The sequence below is a fragment of the Barbatula barbatula genome (genome assembly GCF_947034865.1).
Source record: "Barbatula barbatula genome assembly, chromosome: 4".
Taxonomy (NCBI): Eukaryota; Metazoa; Chordata; class Actinopteri; order Cypriniformes; family Nemacheilidae; genus Barbatula; species Barbatula barbatula.
In genome coordinates, this window is record NC_136768.1 from 1,225,851 (window position 1) to 1,246,196 (window position 20,346).

General features: G+C 40.4%; 1 protein-coding gene across 1 annotated transcript in view; it reads right to left on the bottom strand.

Moving 5' to 3' along the window:
• Positions 1-48: 48 nt before the first annotated feature.
• The window catches only part of grm8a (glutamate receptor, metabotropic 8a), a gene marked incomplete at both ends in the record, with an annotated part of 94,401 nt that continues 74,103 nt past the window's right edge, over positions 49-20,346 (bottom strand). Inside the window, 5 exons of the mRNA XM_079455040.1 lie at positions 49-98; positions 519-765; positions 8,874-9,809; positions 10,812-10,951; positions 18,448-18,648. Of these exons, the coding sequence (XP_079311166.1) occupies positions 49-98; positions 519-765; positions 8,874-9,809; positions 10,812-10,951; positions 18,448-18,648 (1,574 nt within the window). The remainder of the gene's footprint in view (positions 99-518; positions 766-8,873; positions 9,810-10,811; positions 10,952-18,447; positions 18,649-20,346) is intronic.

Sequence of the window (20,346 nt, forward strand, 5' to 3'; positions counted from 1 at the left end):
CGGCTGTCGTTGTTTACGCAGGGCCCTGCCCCCTGGATCCGCCCATTTTCAGATGGCATGATTGCTGTAGCTGACGTACGTCGTCTTGGCGGAGGACGCTGGTGAGGAGAACCACACGCAAGAGAATCAGATTTACCCAACGCAATCACATCATCCTCATCTGCATTCGCACGTCACTTTATTACGCCTATTAACAGAAGTGGCAGGAGTAAAAATAAAAAGCTTTCTGGTTTGATTGATGATGATATAGAGTTAGTGCGCTTTAATGTTTCAGAAGGCGAGCCGTCACCCGCAGCTCAGAATTAACAAGTTAATTGGCTTGGTTACTTAAAATGAGCTTATTTCCTCTCGGAGCGTCAGATCACCACTGCCTGATTCAATTTTCAACACTGTAATCCAGCACTTTGCGTAACAACAGAATAAAAGAAGTGAAATCAGCCCAAAAATGACCAAAAGACTGATGATGTCACACTGTGTCCCACGATATGGGAATTGATATTGTGGGGAATATCACTCACTGTTGGTCTCCATGCTCTCACAGAGCTCGGTCTTCACCTCTCCGTTGGGCCTGTCGCCTCCTTTCTGTACCAGTTTTCCCGACATGGTGGCGGCAGTGACGATAGCTTTGAAGCTGCGCTTGCGTTTGGGAACGTTCTGCTCCGGATGGAAGATGATGATGTACACCTTAGGCATGTAGAGCATCCCCAGAGACACAGACGCGCTGAGACTGAGTGAGATGGTCAGGGTGGTGGTTTGGATGTACATCTGCACAGAAAGAGAGAGAGTGAAACTAAATGATATAGCTGTATAGTTAAGTACAGAATGGGAGATGTTCTGCTCTTGATAATAAACCGATTTAGACTCTTGAGCTTTCTTTACATCTCATTAAAATCTACCGAAGGTCACGGCTGATGGCCATATATTGTTTTAAAGGATACTTTAAAACAACCCTCAACTACTCTTAATCACCAGACATGTGTACGCATTCACGCACACACAAACACACTTGTGCAAACACGCACACACAAACACGCAAACACACGCAGACACAAACAGACACGCACACACGTAGACACAAACACACACAGACACACACTCTTTTATTAGGACTTCAGATGCTGAATGTATAATGATCAGGATAAAGAGGTGCGCTCACTCTCTGAGACACACTTACAATAATTACAATAAAAAAATGAAGGTGCTTAACAGACATGAATTCACACACACACACAGCTGCAGGAAAGCTCACAGGCTAAAGCAGTCGTGTGTATCTTTGTCTTCAGCCGGGTAAAATCTCAGCAGATGGTGAGACACGCTTGAGCTGAAACGCACAGGCGACGACAAAACATGAGAGTATGTGTTGAATTCTTAATATCCATCTCACACGTAATCAAAAGCATTGTGTTAACAAAATGTTTCCCTGTTTCTAAGGAATCAAACTCATGACCCTGCGTTACTATCATCACACTCGACTTTCACAAGAACAGTGACATACAGATGGACATTAATAACACACATGGATGAAAATACACCAAACTCTGGGCTGATGTCGTGGTTTTTCAGGCAGGAATACAGTAAATGCTCAGTGACATTCACAGATTGATTTGGGAAGAAAAGTGCTTTCAGTTCAAGCGGTTCTGACTTTAGTTGAAAGATGAATGTCTTCAGAAGGATCTTATGGCAGCTGTATCTTACATATAGTACTTTTGGGGGCAGGAAAATATGTGGATATATATCACAATATAGAATTTTTCTCAACCCTTTTGGTTGAGTTGCCAACACATGGCCTACATCAAAAGGAATACGTTTTTATATTGTGCTTTTACTGCTTACAGTGGCTCTCGATTTTATTTTCAGCTTTCTAAATTTGAGCTTAAAGTTCTGTATTATTTTTCAGTGACAGATATACAGCTATTCAATTTTAATTCATTCACAAACAGAATGTTTAACTAGACCTTTAACCGGACAAGTACAATGAACTAAAATGCAAATTCACTGAATTTTGTTTATATTTTTTAACTAAATAGTTTACTTAAATTTCAGGGTAAATTTTTAACAATCTTTTTTCAATGTAATTTTTTAAGATTTGTCCAAAATATTGTGTCATGAGACGTGAGCTAAATTGGTCTTCAGGGATAATAATAAGATTTACATGAATAAAAATCATTAGAAAACGGTCAATTATCTATTTATCCACATATCTAAGTGTGTGTGCGAGTGTGTTTCTGTTTGTTTGAATGTGTGATGATGACTAACAGCGGGCACAGAGCTCAAGTCAGAGAGGTTATATAGACACACACACACACACAGCGTACAGCAATTTAAACACACAGCAGTCCCTGTGTCTGGGGATATTCTAGCTTTCTAACATAGGAAATTGCAGGTAATCGCAGGAGAGCAGCTCTGCGGCTATCGATCCAAAACGGTCCGACACAAATTGGAGATTTTCCACCAAAAGCTACGTCTACTTCAGCGTTAATTTGCTTCTACATCAAAGAAATCACACAAGACTTTGGCAGCCCATTAAATATAAGTCAAGCATTACATCAAATGACCAAACCTCTTACAAACTCAAACACGACATACAGTAGGCTTCGACTGTCCTGGGAACAGCTTTAAAACACAGAACGGCTCACACGATATTTGTCATCATCTTCCAGTGCGCTGGAATAGGATCTATTGATCTGTAAGATCTTGTGACATCAGGACCAGAGAGTCCGGCAGAACCCTTCATGTATGAGTGGTTTCTACTGCGAGTTTAATAAACCCATAAACCCTCAGGAGAGACCGGACACAACTTTAGAAACACACAGCCACTATAGCAGAAACACTGTCTGACTTAACTTATATGAAATGATATGCAGCATCTCTGATGTACTGCGTGAGCATCGCGCCAGCCTCCGGTCAGCTGAGAGAAAATGGCGCAAGTCAAAAGACCCTGCAGACCTCTCTCTCTACCAATCTCTTCTCTCTTCTTTCTCTTTAGATGTCACCGCTGCAAAAACAGATTACTACCACTCGAGGATCTGCAACTCTCCGGACTCTCGTACGCTCTTCAAAACCTTCTCTGCTCTCCTCTGTCCGCCTGCTCCCGCACCTTCATCGGAGTTAACAGCTGCTGATTTTGCATCGTTCTTTGTAAAAAAGAAAACTACTGCCATCAGCAGCCAGTTCTCTACGCCACCACCTGTCGAACCCGCCCACATCCCTGACACGTGTGTGCTCCCCACCTTTTCTCCTCTGTCTGAAGCTGATGTCTCCAAGGTCACTGGTTCCAACCACCCTTCCACCTGCCCACTGGATCCCATCCCCACCCATCTCCTCCAGGCCATCTCTCCAACAGTTGTGCCTGCTCTGACCCACATCATCAACTCTTCGCTCACCACTTGGACATTTCCCACAGCGTTCAAAGAGGCTCGCATCACACCGCTTCTAAAGAAACCCACCCTGGACCCTACACTGCTAGAAAACTACAGGCCTGTCTCCCTTCTTCCCTTCATCGCCAAAGCCCTGGAGCGAGTTGTGTTCAACCAGCTCTCCTCCTTTCTTATGCAAAACAACCTCCTGGACAGCAATCAGTCTGGGTTCAAGACCGGTAATTCCACAGACACTACACTGCTCTCAGTCATCGAAGACCTGAGACTGGTAAAAGCATCATCCATGTCATCTGTGCTCATCCTACTGGATCTGTCTGCTGCATTTGACACTGTCAATCATCACATCCTCCTGTTTTCTCTCAGTGCTATGGGTGTCTCTGGAATGGCGTTGCAATGGTTTGAGTCCTACCTCTCGGGTAGGTCATTCAGAGTTTCCAGGAGAGATGAGGTCTCCGCGTCCCAACAGCTCAACACAGGGGTGCCACAGGGCTCAGTGCTTGGACCGCTACTCTTCTCCATTTACAAGACATCCCTCGACTCGGTCATTCAGAAGCATGGCTTCTCCTATCACTGCTATGCCGACGACACACAACTCTACTTGTCATTTCAACCGGACGATCCGACGGTCGCTGCTCGCATCGCGGCATGCCTTAGTGACATCTCGCTTTGGATGAAGGATCATCACCTGCAGCTAAACCTTGCAAAAACGGAACTGCTTGTGATCCCAGCCAACCCAAAGATTCACCTCAACCTTGCCATTCAACTAGGCTCATCAACGATTACACCGTCCAGCACAGCCAGAAACCTGGGAGTGGTAATCGATGATCGGCTTAACCTCTCAAGTCATGTTGCCAGCACCACCGGGTCCTGTAGATTCATCCTCTACAACATTAGGAAAATTAGACCTTTCCTATCAGAGCACTCTTCGCAAGTCCTAATCCAGGCTCTTGTCCTGTCCAAACTGGATTATTGCAATGCGCTTCTGGCTGGACATCCTGCTTGCACAATCAAACCTCTCAAGATGATCCAGAATGCGGCGGCAAGAGTGGTCTTCAATGAACCGAAGAGAGCGCATGTAACTCCGCTCTTCATCAGGTTACACTGGCTCCCTGTTGCCACCCGCATAAAGTTTAAAGCTTTGCTCCTGGCCTACAAGACCAACACCGGGTCTGCACCATCGTATCTCCACTCGCTAATGCAGATCTATGTTCCTGCCAGATCACTGCGGTCTGCAAAGGAACAACGACTAGTGGTACCATCCCAAAAAGGAAAAAAGTCACTCTCCCGTACCTTCTCTGGATCTGTTCCACATTGGTGGAATGATCTACCAGCTGCTACAAGATCAGCAGACTCGGTTGCCATCTTTAAAAAACGCCTAAAAACGCATCTCTTCCGTCAACACGTCGCTGATTGATTTTTCCTAATTCTCTTCCCTTTCCTTCTTTAAAAAAAACACATAAAAAAACACTTACTAACCTCACTATTCTTAGCTTTGTATACTGTGCTAGGCTTTAATGGACTAGTTTGATGCACTTATGTATTTTCTTGCCTATGTTGTTATAATTGCTTTCAATGTTTCCTCATTTGTAAGTCGCTTTGGATAAAAGCGTCTGCTAAATGACTAAATGTAAATGTATTCAAGTCAATTCATAATTTCTTTGATTAAAGTACACGACAGTTCATAATGGTGTATGCACTCAAAAGATCAAGAACAAGAACAATTCCTCGCTATATTGTTCCCTTTATTCCTAATCATAATGGAAACAAAAACCTCAAAAGGTGAATTTACTAAATATTTTACACATCATCTAGAGCTAGAATAAAAACACTTAAAGTCTCCTGGAGACCGTACGGCAAGGACGACGTAGAAGAGCTTTCACACCGAGCACTTCATCAAACCTCGCCGGGGCTCTCGGGGTCGGAAGTTAAACAGATGATTGTAATGCGGCTGCTCGTAACGTCTTAATGACATTTCTCTGAACCACTTCAAGACCGACAGAAAACCATAAATCTATATGTGCAATTAACCTACGGGAATCCTCTTATACAGCATAGACTTGATCAGCAAGATCAGAACACTTGATCAGAACACTACTGAGAAAGATTCTGAACACCGCTGACAAACAGCATCACATCATCAGTACAAGTCATCTATTCTTTTCTATTCCAGTCTAGTCCAGTCCAGTCCACACACAAACATCTTGGGGTTTCTTGTAGCCATTAGCATTTGACATTTCTGTTTAAGTTTATTATGGACGTGAAGGAGGTGAAGCTGTCTTCCATCTGTTCATTCAATCTGACTGCAGCAATTCATCTAGATTAACTGCACATACGAAACGCCAACCTCCTGTCCACATCCATCTCATTCAACACCACGTCACTCTTAACATCACTGCCATATATGAGATTGATAAATATAACCTATGAATATGTTTATTATGTGCAAGATATGTATATAATATGTATATAATGTTGAATCTAAAAAAACGGGCAAGTCATTTTCATTCATCTGTCGCGGAACAGAAGAGACACAGAAATCTGTGTTCGTAAAAAAACTCTGAGAGAGAACTTCTAACTGTCTCTTCAATCCCAACATCCTCAGAGCCAAAGACTCAAAATCGGATTATTTTAAAATGAGCCGTGCTGCAGACGAAACACAGAAACACAATTTTATACCCGAGGGAAGGGAATGCTTTCGATCTCTTCTAAAAGTCCAAACATCTCTATAACAAGATATTTCTCTTGTGCATTACGCACTAACACTTGTTTTCAACGACACATTTTGAATATATCACATGTGCGTGTCTGTTTACCCCGAGAACGTTTTCAAATGAGATCAGTACGACGTGCAGATTGGCTGCTTCTGTGTCCTCCATCCTTCAGTCACGTACTTCAATAACATCTGAGAAAAACTTTGTTTTCATGTTGTGAGACTGAAGAACCCATTTCAAACCAGATCACCTTCAGATTTAGTTGTTGTTGTGTAAATACTTCGGCTCTTTTCATCTGTCGAGAGCGTCTTCTCTCCGCTGCATTAGCGCTCACGGCTGCAGAAGTGATTCTCCATGCGGGACTCTCTCTGCGGATTACCCGTGATTAATAGCACCGCTCACGGCACACTGAGGACCGGGGTGGTCACTCTCTCAACCAGCAGGAATATTATCTGCAGCCAGCCGCCGGGAAAGATGAATTATTAGCAGCCATAGGTGGCATTAAGGCAAGTTTGCCTCCACGTATAATATTAAGGGGATGAACGCACCGAAGTTTATCTAATCTGAGGTAATACAGCTTCGTGTCCGCACAGGACGCTGGATGACAGATCTCATGCATCTTACATCATCACTATAGCAACAGATTGATAGATATAGAACACCGTTGTGATTTTATCACTGTTTACAATGACATTTCTGTAAGTGATGAAATGAGATCTCTGGGTTCAGTTTAGTCAACATCTTCGTACCTGGCGGCTATGAGCAAAATGTCATTGGATTTGTTGATTAAAATGTAATTGGATGGGTGTGACGTGACGTGTCAATTATGTCAATAGGATTAAATTTCATCCTCTGGAAACCTCAAGTTCAAACGCTTAGCACACATCAAGGCTATTTTAGTTTACTAAAATTAAAACGTTGAAAACGCTTATTGAAATCAAATACTGTATATATTGGCACAAAAGTTATTGAAAAAACAAAAAAACTAAAACATTTGCCCAAGGAACTCAAATTGTATTAATAAACAAAAACTTAAATAAAACATAGACATAAATAAATAATAAAATGACAAAATGAACATAAAAAATAAAGGCTGATTTAAAATACTGGTAAAACGACAATGAAACTAAAATGAGAATTTGTATCCTCATGTGGAGCTGTTGTCTAAATCGTAAAGTACCATAAATTGTTCATTTAACTTTATGTCTTTGATTCACAAAATCCGGCAGAACAAAGTCGGCAGAACGAATACAGAAAAGCTGACCTTCGAGGCATTCAATCTCAAGTCAAACTAAAAACATCTAAACATCACAAAGATTTGGTTCAGTTAAAGTGCCTCTGATGAAAACATTGACAGTAATGTGCCAGAAAAGTGCAGAGTGCATGTTTTAATTTCTTCATAACATTCATCATGAGAGAAAAACAGCCGAATATTTCACGCTCCAGTGAGAATGTGCTCACACCCACATGAGGATTATCATAACACGGGTATCGCTGCTAACAACTTTACCACATTTGGGTTCATGTTGTAATATTACTGTGCATATAAATGTATTTCACCCACCGCTCAAATGTGCATTTCCATGCTCCAGCACCACACAAAACAGACCTCAATTTACAATTACAAAAAAACAGCCCCCGGAGAAAAATAACCCTCCATCTCTGTGACTATTTAATAATGTAAAGCCAATATCTGTCAGCATGTTCATTTCATCTACCAACAATAAACTTTGACTTGATTGAACTCACTTCAGGATGAATTTACACGTGTGTGACCTTAACAACACCAAACAAAACCATTCAAAGTGAGAGGCGTAATGTGATGGGACGGATGTGTGAAGCCATTCTATTAACCATAGGACACATTGATTTCCCCCATCTGTCCGGTGCTGTATTGACCATTTCTGATTCAGGAGAGCTCTCTGGATAGGAAATGTCAAAGTGCATGTATTGGTTTGTGGGGTGGTATCGTTCTCAAACGCAGAAGGAGAGATCATTTCAGCTTTGATGTCTTTATGTCGGAGAAAAATTTAGAGGTAATAGTCGCCACAATGAAATTGATTTTGGGAGCGATAGCTAAGGCACATTCTTGGTTATGTGGGGATATTTTACAGGCGGTGGGGTTTTATCTACCTTCAACATCGACCTTCTGTATTAACAGTAACTCAAGCCTGGTCATTTTTCATTAGCAAGCGATTATTAGATTATTTTGCTTAGTACGATGGTTAATATATAGAGACCTTTTTTTCTATTTGTGATAAAGACTACAAAGAAACCATTTTCCCTTTATCAAATGATTATGTTGTTATCTTAGAACGTAATGAGAAGGGTTGTGGGGGGTTGTGTTAACAAATCTCCATCCATCCCACAATTCCACCATTAAGAAAAGAATACAAATAAGCTTGTTAGTTTAGGAAGTAATTGGTATATCCATAATAGTCTCTGTTGGCTGGAGTACAGCGTATCAGTCACAGCGAGAAGCTACTGTGACTAAAGAGCAAAGTGGTAATGAGATTTGATCGGAAACCACAGCAGGAAGTCAAATAACAGAGCTGAAGCATTCTGAAAACTACAGAACATCTTTGCTCGGGTCTTATAGTTCAAGGGTCGAAATCTACTTTACTACAAAATATTAATAAAAGAAGCAGATGAATTATTTCATTATTCAGAAGACGTTTTAAACAATCAGATATCGGAGCGCCCCAAGTCTAAATCACCCGATAACAACGAAAAATCATAAAAACGCATATGTTTGAAATAATGTTTGTTTAGCGATGTGACTTACCCTCTCAGCCGACTGCGCCGTTCCAAAGAAGATGGGTATAAATGCCAACCAGATGATGCAGGTTGTGTACATAGTAAATCCAATAGGCTTGGCCTCGTTGAAAGTCTCCGGCACGCCACGAGTCTTGATGGCGTAAACAGTGCATGTGACCATCAAAAGGATGCTGTAGCCCAGCGAGCAGATGAGCGACAGGTCCGAGATGTCGCACTTGAGCACTCCTCGGGCCTTGTCCGGGTCGGACGTGCGCTGCTCGCCGTAATCCACCACCGTGTGCGGCGGGTCGACGGCGAACCACACGAACACGCCGAGAAGCTGCACCGAGATCAGACTGAAGGTAATGACCAGTTGAGAGGCGGGGCTTATGAACCGCGGGGCGGCTACAGACTTTTGCCCCTGCTCGAAGATGCGATGGATGCGGTTGGTCTTGGTGAGCAGAGCCGCGTAGCTGAAGCACATTCCCAAACCCAGGAACACCCGGCGAAAGGAGCAGATCCCCAAACTGGGTGTGGCAATCATAAGGAAGGTGATGGCGTAGCACAAAAAAATGCCCGTCAACAGCACGTAGCTCATCTCCCGTCCAGACGCCCGAACGATGGGCGTGTCGTGGAAGCGTACAAAGGTCACCACCACGAAACTGGTGGCCAAGATGCCCATGACGGCGACGAACACCGGCACGGCCGCCCAAGCTGAATGCCACTCCAGTTTGATGATGGGAATGGGGATGCAGCCGGTGCGATTTTGGTCGGGACGTTGTTCGTAGGGACACAGCTCGCACGTGAACTCGTTGGCCTGGTAGTGATACCCTTCACATCGCTCGCAGTGCCAGCAGCAGGGAACACCCTTCACGATCTTCTTCCGTTCGCCCATTTGGCACGGCACACTACACACCGAGCTTGGAAGAGTGAGGTCACCGGTCTGCCATCGCATCACATCCACCTGCGGTGGAGAAGGAAAACAAACGCTGTCAAAAATTGCATTACACCTGTGTCATGTTTGCAGAAGAAATCGTTTTATTTCCTCTCAGCTCCGGTGGAAAATAAGCCCGGCTTCAGCTAGGACTTCCAACTTTCATGACAGATATATTTCGGGACGAACCTGTGCCAGAGGCGTTCGAGAGGAAATAAATAACACGACAGGCTCGAGTTTGAGGAGTGACTGCCGTATAACTCACGTGGCACGCAAACTTGCATCAAGAAATGTAATTGCACATGCCGGAGCGATCGGCGGGACAAATGAAGCCGGAGCTAGTTCTGCTCTATAGCTGAAGCTGTGAATGAATTATTCACACTTGAGACAAATTATGCCTGGCAAAAACAGATTGGGTTTAATTAGCGGAGAGGAAGAAAAGAAAAGACGTATTAAAATGAAAGGCGGCAGAATGAACAGTTGTTTAATTTGACTTATCACATACAGGATATAAAGCTAAATCCTTCATTTAAATCTCACCGTTTTGAAACAAAAGCCACAGTGACCACAGCTTAATTCAGATTTATTCATAATGAAGAAACTCAGAGAGGGTGTAGATGTTCACAATAAATAACTACATAACAACTATTACCCGTGCACCATTGGGAAAACTTTTGCGGGGACAAGCAAATGCCGCTCACATCTTCCACAGAAAAAGTAAACATTTTGGTGCATTTTATACGCCATACATCTTATATAAGTGGAATAAAGAACATTGTCAATTACACATTAAACCTTTCTCGGTTAGATTCAGTAAGTTGTAAACTCAGACCTTCACATCATTAAACAGTCACGTCTTGCCTTTGAAAAAAACTAAAATATTCACATATTTGGCTATTTGACAATAATTACGTTAGGCTAGCTAATGCTAGATTATGTATTTTTTATCATTTATAAACAGCTTTTCATGAAAAAAAAATTGAAATACTAATAGATGGAATAGACAGACACAAGGACTTTCTCCTCACTTACATTCAGACGAAGTTTGTTTGTCCATTGGCCGATCACTTTATACTCAGCTGTCGATTTGTTGTTGATCTGATACTGAAAGATGTCGTATCGCCCCGGCGCGTCGCCGTTTTGATTAAAGACCACCGGAGTCCCTGCGCTTCCTGTAAAACCGGATGTGATGAAACAAATAAGATAAAGAATAAATCCAGCAATTAAGAAATGACACGTTTAAAAAGACAACAAGGGTTGAGCTCCTGCAGACAAACACAGAAGATCCACAAACCCGTCGTAAACATAAAGGAGTCACAGATATAAATAATATATGATATACACACAGGGACGACTGTAACCTCATGAGGCGATGGAGAGGTGAAACAAAATGCTTTTCCTGAGATGAGTGTTTTACGGATACAGCCCCATTTATTAATCCTGTTACCCACAAACCAGCATATGGCAAGCCGAATTAACTTTTAATCATTCTCAGCATATTAATTTTTGATATCAACAAACAATTCAATTCTTAATAGTGAAAATTTTAATTCTTGATATCACTTATAAAATCAGTAATTACATTTTCACTCGCAGAAATGTGTTTTCTAAACACAAAAATCGAATTTTAACTAGTAAAAACTTAATTCTTGATATCTGTGATTGTATTTTTACTAGTCAAATATCACAATAGACTGCCATAACAGCATGCATCACAGTCTCATCCAGGTGCTTGTTTAAATGACAATGCTTTAAATTGTTTGAGTGACATATTCTTAAATCTCAGGTTTTTGATGTGCTGTCAGTCTTTAGACCACACTGTACCCGGTAAAGGTGCTCATTACTTTTAGAGAAATCCTGCGGTCTTGTGTATAACTCACGTAGGGACTGACGTGAAGCAGCAGTGAGACGGATAAATCCACCTGATCCTGCTAAAGTCAGTCAGAAAATCTACACATCAAATTCACGAGGACAACCATTGAAACCGCAGATTCCTGCGTATAAAATTACCTCCTAATATGTCATAAATCCAGTCTTCTGAGAAATCATAAATTATCCCCTGAGGCCAATTTAATCCCGTAACTGATGAAGTATTTATGAAGACTGAATAATGCATTAGCTATAAATAATCTTGTAAAGGAATAATTCACCAAAACATGAAAATCCTCCCAGAATTTACTCATCCAAGTTCACAAATGGTGGCTTATTGGTCCATACATGTCTTATGGTGCAATAATTCGTGACAACAAAACTTTTAATGCCCCCACCAAAATATTGAACGAGAGGCGAGGAGGGCACTGAATTCTGAAGCAATATTTCCGGAGAGTCCGGACAGCGAGCATCCAGACAGCCCTGTTCTTTTATTTAAAAAGACATCAAGCCAAAGAAAACACTCATCTCTTCAAACCCAAGACGCTGAGTGTTTTGTATTCGCTGTGCGTTGGAGATCTGCCCGTGAGGTGTGACGCTCATTGTCATTCCGAACCTCTGCTCTCGGGTGCAAATATCTCTCCCCAGGCGGCGCGAGGGGTTCCAGCTTTCCCAGGGGTTCACGGCGAGCCTGCCGTCACTGCAAATCAACATAGCGTAATGCAAATAAATAAACCCGCCATGGGCAATCACCGTTAGATTACTCCATTATTAATCTACCAACAGCACAGGAATGGATCCCTGCGTGAGAAAACACACTCAACAGTGCGACACGACACAGAACTCAGGATTACTGAATTTATCCCTGATATTGATCAAAGCTGTGCTTTCCAGGTAAAACGGGACAGCCAGAAATAAAGGATCACGCATTCGTAACTATGAGACCCTCGGTGGGATTAACCTCAATGACCCCGACGTGACTCCTAAAACCGTCTGGAGGTGTAAAATAAATGTAGATTGTAGAGGTAAAATAATCTGGGGGTTAATTTGATGAAAATTGTTTGAGATCATATTGAGATCTTCAATAATATAGATTTTTGATTGCAGACGAGACAAATCTGAGCTCAGTTTGACACGTCGTTGAGACTCTTTTCCTCAGGAGAAATATCTAAAGCGCACATTAGACTTAAGGAGGTTTCATTTATTTTCCATTTAATCACATTGATGTCATAAAGAGATGATTTTGCTAACAGAAAGATATAAATTCGACAGCAGAGTTTCTGCAGGTAAGAAGCGCAGACAGGACCTACATGAAATGATTCAATAAAAGTTTCATTTAAAACATGAAACATAAATATAAATTAAAGGTAAAAAATAGTTGCAATGACTATGTGAGTTACGTATATAATCAAAGTTTTACGTTGATGATGAGAAAGAAAGTAAAAGAAATAAATATATTTCAATATAGTTAACATTAATTGAAACTTAAAGCATTATCTTTATTACTTTCTATATTGCGCAGATCTAAAAACAGGTAAACGTCTCGAATCTACACTGAAGCACTTGGGACGTATTGTATATAGGAACTAATATATGAAAGAGACGCCATTAAGCGATTACCCAGAAGACTTTACAAACACTAACATCATCTTAGAAATGTCCTGACAATCATTCACACCAAGCCATCACTGATAAATCAGACTAAAAAAGCCCTTGAAACGCACTAAAACTCTAATTTATATCAAACGTCTTTCATCATCCGAGCACCTTGAATCATTCTCCCTTTACATCTCAAACATTCTCTATCTCGCTCTTTCTATATGTGATGTAACATCCTTCGGTCTTTACTTTATTATTTCACCACAGAATCTTTCACGTAGAGAAGACGAAGCTTCAGGAGTTAAACAGCAGCTCTCTTTAAGATTCACCGTCACCCCTTTTACAAGAGGATTTGTACGATAAAACACAATCATCTGCACTCATGTCCGGCTCATCTCAACACACCCCTCCGCCATCTCCCTCGGTCTAGTATCTAAAAATGAGTCCACGCAGGAGTTACTGGAGTGGATGTAATTGTGCCTGGACCCTTGGCAGAAGGGGTTGAACGGATGCCATCACATCGACTTATGTTTGCTGCTTCATGGCCTCTTTTCTCTCAGAAAGCATCTCTGTGAACACTCATATGAACGTTCACAGTACACGACGACCAAACACAAACATTTGATTCAAAGAAAAACATAGCTACGTCGTTTTCGACCGTTAGTGACGACCATTAAAATGTTCCCGAATACTTTAACTCAAATGTTTGATCATGTCGTGGGTCAGACCTGACTCACAAACACACACACAGCACACATTGCACCTCTTCACGCTCTTAAAAGGCCTTTTCCACACCTCGCCACACTCTCCTTCAGTCCATCCCATAATCACACAGCACAGTTCATTATCACACAGTGTCTGGTGTTTGAAGTGTAGTGCTGTAATGAGAGAGCTCTGGTGCGGGTGAGTTAACTCATCAACCTGCGCTCGCATGAAACCTTTCTGCAGCATCATCCGCTTTAATGAGGAACCTTTCCATTCCTGTGATATCGGCCATGGCCAAACGCCAGCACATCCAACATCTCTCATCCATTAACGCTCAATAGCGTGAGTGAGATTTCTTTTCGCTCGGGATAATGGTCGTCCAAGCATCCGGTGAACGTATGATCACAAAGAGCAGGTGCACGGAGGTGTGTGTTTCACAGCACTTAATCTTTATTAATATGACTGTAAAATGACTAATTACTAATGACATCTTATTAACATCTCAATTGACGAGTCTCACATGTTAATATCTGATTATATATCCGATTAATATCACCATGTGCCAAAAACTAAAAACTACGTCGCTTCAAATGAACACATTACCAAAATCTAAATCATATTCGCTATTGTCTGTCTAAATTCTACAAACTTTCTTTTTCATTTCTCTCAAGCAATTATACAAGCAACATCTCAGACAAATTTCGTACTTCACTGAGTTCTCAGATGAAGGTTTCTTTTAAACAGAGACTTACGTTGTTCTTACATGGATCTTGTGAATGATAAGATAATAAAGCAATGATGTTTCTCTGGGACGAAAGAAAATCTCTAATAGACTCTGACAAATGACCGCACAGACTACAGGAGACACATTTGCCAGAATTAACATTTCGTATTAGTGGAATTTATTCAGAGTTTGATGCTGTTTCATGAGCTGAAATTGAAGAGAACTGTGGGCAGAATCACACGTACAGGTGAATAAAAACAAATCGCAGCTTTTCAAAGTTCAGAACAGAAAGTGCCCTTGAAGAACAGCAGCGGATGCTGTGTGTGGCATTGATGTAAACCAGAAAAATTCAATAATGCTTTAAATCTTGCGCCTCAACACTTTTAAATACCAAAACAAAATACAACCCGTAGAGCATTTCCTAAAAAATAACTTAATCAAATGTTAAATGAATATGTGACATAAAAGAGACACTGGTGTTGTTTGCATCTTGAAAAATGTCTTTAATTTCCCCTGGTGGGCCGTGGGGAGGCGGCTCTTTAGTGACCGCACCTTGGTGCTCTGGTAACCTCTCTTTTTTGTTTTGGCGGCGAGTTTTCCATGCGTAAATTAATTTGCTTTCTTGAGGCGAAATGAGAATGGAGTGTTTTTGATGAAGTTTATAAAGTGTGCACAGCTGTAGCATATGCCCAGAAGACTCTCAACAGGCTTCATTTACACTGCTGTCTCTCACAGTAAAGAATAATGTGTCAACATCCAGAAAACAACGAAGGAAACACACGCTTCACTGCAAACGATGAATAAGATATATAAAGATATTTCAAATGAATAAATCTAGATACATTTACTTGAGAAATAAAATAAAGCAAGAATGAATATGTTGGATGAATTTGTTTGTCAATTAATATAGGTGTTTATTAGATTTTAAGCAATCAATCCATGTCACCTAATGTACCACAAACAAGTTCATAACACATGACTGGTGTTGATCACAGGCCCAACTGTGATATATAGTAATATATCAGTTACCAGAACCTGTAAACATTTTCACCGTCTGATGTTATCAAGCGAAGCACCAAGCCTCTACACCATGTCTCCTCGAGATGTCACAAACAAGATGTTAATACTTTCCAAAACCAAGCGAGCTTTTCTATTAAACATTTCACACGACATGGCAACCATCTCAAGATAAAAATAAAGCGTGAGTGTCAAGGGATTGTAAGTGGATAGCGTGACTACTGATGTTATTTGAAGGTGTTGTGCCAGGAGAACAGTTGAACTCTTATCAGCAGGAGTTTGTGATGCACGGCAGGAGAGAGTCAATAAGAGCCAAGCGACTGTGACCGAGAGTGGGATCTCACGCTGCTGAGAAAGACAGCATGTGCAACCAGTGCAAACAAGACAAACAGCCCAGAGTTCCTCAAAACAGAGTCAATCGAATTGCTCAATTCCACAAGAGCAGACGTTGCTCATTCATAGTTTAGACATAAAAGCTCTTCATTTTGTTAAAATATCACATTTGTCTCACATTTGTACCATTTTAATCTCAAAGTTCAATCTCAACTCCTACCACTGGTTTTACAAGACTTATGTTTATGTTATGATCTCTCAAATCACAACGAGAAATGTCAGAAATCAATAGAAACAAACCCTGACTCTTGTTTGCTTTCCAGAGGCGAGAAAATATCAACAGTCTGAAAAAATGACAGCACATCAAAACTCTAAACTCCAAACCATGACATCAATACATGTTCAAATCTATATGATGTTCTGCACCAAATTCACCAGAATCAAAGACAACAGCGGCGCAATTCAAAGCAGTCAGCATGCTCCTCTCATGAACGCTATGTAGTGCACGTGTTCTCACGTGCAGGTGAATTTCCCACATCCGCCTGTCAATAAAAACACACGCTGATGAAACACCCACAAATAACACGGGTGCGATTGCCTGCCAGCAAGACAATTAATGAGGTTTTAATGGCCTGCGCCGCCCCGCCCCCATCGCTCCGGTTATGCTAATGGCGAAACTCGAAGGCAAACGAAAGCAGATGATAACAAAACGACGAAAATAATAGAAGAGCAAATGTGAAAATGAATCGAGGCGCTTTCAAAGACAACAGTTACATCTTGATTTGAAGCTCGCGTGAAATCACGAACAGTCAATCACACGCGGCTCTAATGAAAACGTGGAGTTGATTCATAAGTTATTATGCGCCGTTAATAAAATTCACTGGCGACACACCATTATGAAGAAATATGAACACACCAGCCCAACTCATATACTGCCCTCTGGCTTTAATGCTTGTGTAATGAGGTCAGAGGTCACTGGGGGTGTTATAAAGTTGGCAAACATGGCGCGAGAGGGCCCGAGTGAACAAAGGGATCTGTGATCGTGAAAATGAATGAGTGATGAAAATAAGGCCATATGTGAGAACATTAGACTACGACAAATGCGGGAAACATATACTGACATAACACTTTATAATAACCGTCATTAAAATATCATTAGTAAAACATTATATAATGCTTCAAAGAGAAAAATTTATTTAACCTTCATGTCATTCCTTGTGAACACAGAGATATTTTGACATTTGGAAAAACAAGAGAGCAAATAATGACATCAATTTTATTTTACTACTATAAAAATGTTACCTTAGAGATCTGTTACATTAATGTTACATTGTAATATCATCTCAGAATTGCACAGTATACTCAGATAGCACAGGTACGTCTGTAAGATGTCTGCTAAAGATCTGGAAAACATCTGATAACTATCTTGTTGTACATACATCCTAAATCATAAACATCTTACAGATATCTTCTAGACGTCTATATGACATCTAAAGAATGAGCCAACATTTAAAAATACCCTGATAGCACACATACATCTGGGAGACGGCTTGCGTTTAGATCAATTGAACATATTTCTTTGATTGTTTGCTCATATGGAGTACGTCTCTGAGACATCTACTGTCAGATGTCATATAGACATATAGAAGATTTCTGTAAGACGCTTATGATTTAGAATGAATGTAAAACCTCGCTGAGACGTTAATCAGATGTTTCAACACAGCTTCTCCGGATCTATAGCAGACATTTTACAGACGTATCTGTGCTTTCATGTCCCAATATGTAAAACTTCAACTGTTGAAATTAAATCACATAACACACACGAAGAAACCCAATGATTTATGAATGATAAATGCGGGTATAGATACAGTCAACAACATTTCCTTATCTAAGCGCCGGTTACCATGGCAACTCTCATTCATTGACTATGGAGAAAACCAAAGTTGTGGCCCGAGTGAGTGTCTAAAGTTGTTCAGAGGAATATTTTTTGTTAAACATCTCGGTAACACTTTACATTTAGGTTCCCTTTATAAAGCATTCGTAAATGTGTTTATTAATGATTAATAAGTCATTTAATAAAATAATAAGTCATTTAATAAAATGCATTATAAAGCAGTTATAACTGCGCAAATAGGGATTCAAACGAAATACCTGCCAGATTGTTATAAATACATTTATTAAGCATTTATAACATGTGAGTTAAAAATGGCTCACTATTTGGCAGGCATTTCATTAGAATCGCCCTTTTTATTTATTATAACAGTTATAACTGCTTTATAATGCATTTGTAAATGACTTATTAATCATTAATGAACACATTTATAAATGCTTTATTAAGGGAACCTTAATGTAAAGTGTTACCAACATCTCATCAACAACCAAAGCAGATTATCTTTAAATACTGAGGAGCCAACCACTCACCGTTGAAGTTAACACTCCGGATGTATCCCAGAAGCTCTTTGCCATTGATGCTGCTCATGCGGGGACAGAGGCCGGGGTATCCGAAGCAGTAATCCTTATGCATGCGATGCAGAGCGTGTGCCATCGCATAAACCGCATCCATCACAAACTGCACCTTCCCTTCCTGCTCATAACTGGAGTCACGGCCCACCTTCTCCAGACCTGAGCAAACAACACACATTATGAATAAATAATCCCAAAGCGCTGGTGTTGAGAGAGACACTTAATACACGTTTTCCACTCCGGAAAAACAACATTCTCATTTTCATGAAACGTTATTTAATATGTTTTTGTGGTCACTTATTAGTGTAATTAGATAAACGAAACACTGAGGAGGCGACTGCGCCGATCATCTGATGGCACATTTTCCTCAAATGAGATCTTTCCGAATAAACATTTTCTCCCACATCTCTGAAGTAATATCACGTATGATATTCCAGCTGTTGATGTAAGTAAATATAATTTGGCATTTGTGATTATTTCTCTCCGGGTTTTGTTTTTTAAGACCAAGAGATTGCTTTAATGCTCGCTGCAAAATCGTTTTTTATCCCAAGATCACAGTTTTTGCAATAATGACAGATAAATAAAATGTGCGTGCCCAGGCGAGGTGAATTAGCAGGACCTGGGGTCCTCCCTCCCTTCTGCTGTCGCTGAGGAATTAATAGGCTCTTGTAAATGAAATCAAATCCACTTTTTACAGCGGTTTTAGAGTAATGGGAAAGTGATGCATTCGCTTCGCCGAACCTGAGATGGATTGCACAGACTGAAGTGTACGATGAATGATTTAGAAAACAATAGACCACAGAACCACAGCTCTCAGAGCCCAAACCTGTCGGACATCAAGTTTATTCGTGGGCACAACATCACAAAAACACAACACTTCAGACTTTACGTTGGAAGACACTTCACAACACAACACTAAATATTTAAACCTCCTGTTATCATCTCAGAAAACACACTTTTATGTGCAGTGTTGGGTGTCAAAATTTAAAGGCTAACTTTAAAATCCATGCTTCAATGTTTCATTCTCACATTTTTAATACTTATTGTCAGTTAATAATATTACTTTGTGTAGTTTTATATAATTTATTTGAATGAATTTAAAGAGCTGTTTCATGTCTATCCTTGAATCACTTTCAAGGTTGATATAGAAAGTCATCAGTAATTCAATTCTTTTTGGAGAGAGTCATTTGTACAGTAATCTTATTACATTATTGAATATGTCATTAGTAACTAGTAATGAATTACTTTTTAACTTGTTTATTTGTTATTTATTTGTGTATAATTGTTTTTGATCTGTCATAAAGTCGGCTTACAATGAGCTAAGAAATATTAACATTAACAAAATGAATGAATCAAAAGGTAATATCAATCGTGTTTTTTTTATAACTTTTGAAACTGTAATATTTTATTATAGTTTCGTGATAGTTTAAACTCAAAATATGCATCTTCATTTTCAAAATGAACTCAAAGTTCACTGCGCGGTAAGTAGTAAGCAGATATTCCCTTGTTTACAAAGCCATTATGAAACCTGAAGTGTTTTGCTTTTGTTTGTTCCATATTTCTTCATTTAGCAAAGCTTTCATCCAAACCCTGAAGTGACTCACACATGAGGAAAAATACACACCAAAGTGATTAATCATAAGGAGACAATGACAGCAGCGTCACAATATGAACTGTTAAAAGCTGCAGAGTGTGCAAGTGTTTGCACAAGAATGGAATGATGTTTTGTGTTTCTCTTCAACAGGCCCGTGCGTTTGATGTCGCTTAATACAGTAAGTGATTGATGGCAACACGGATGAAGGACAGTTTAATGAGCCGAACAACTGTCTCCATTAAATGTCAATTAGCCAAGCAAAT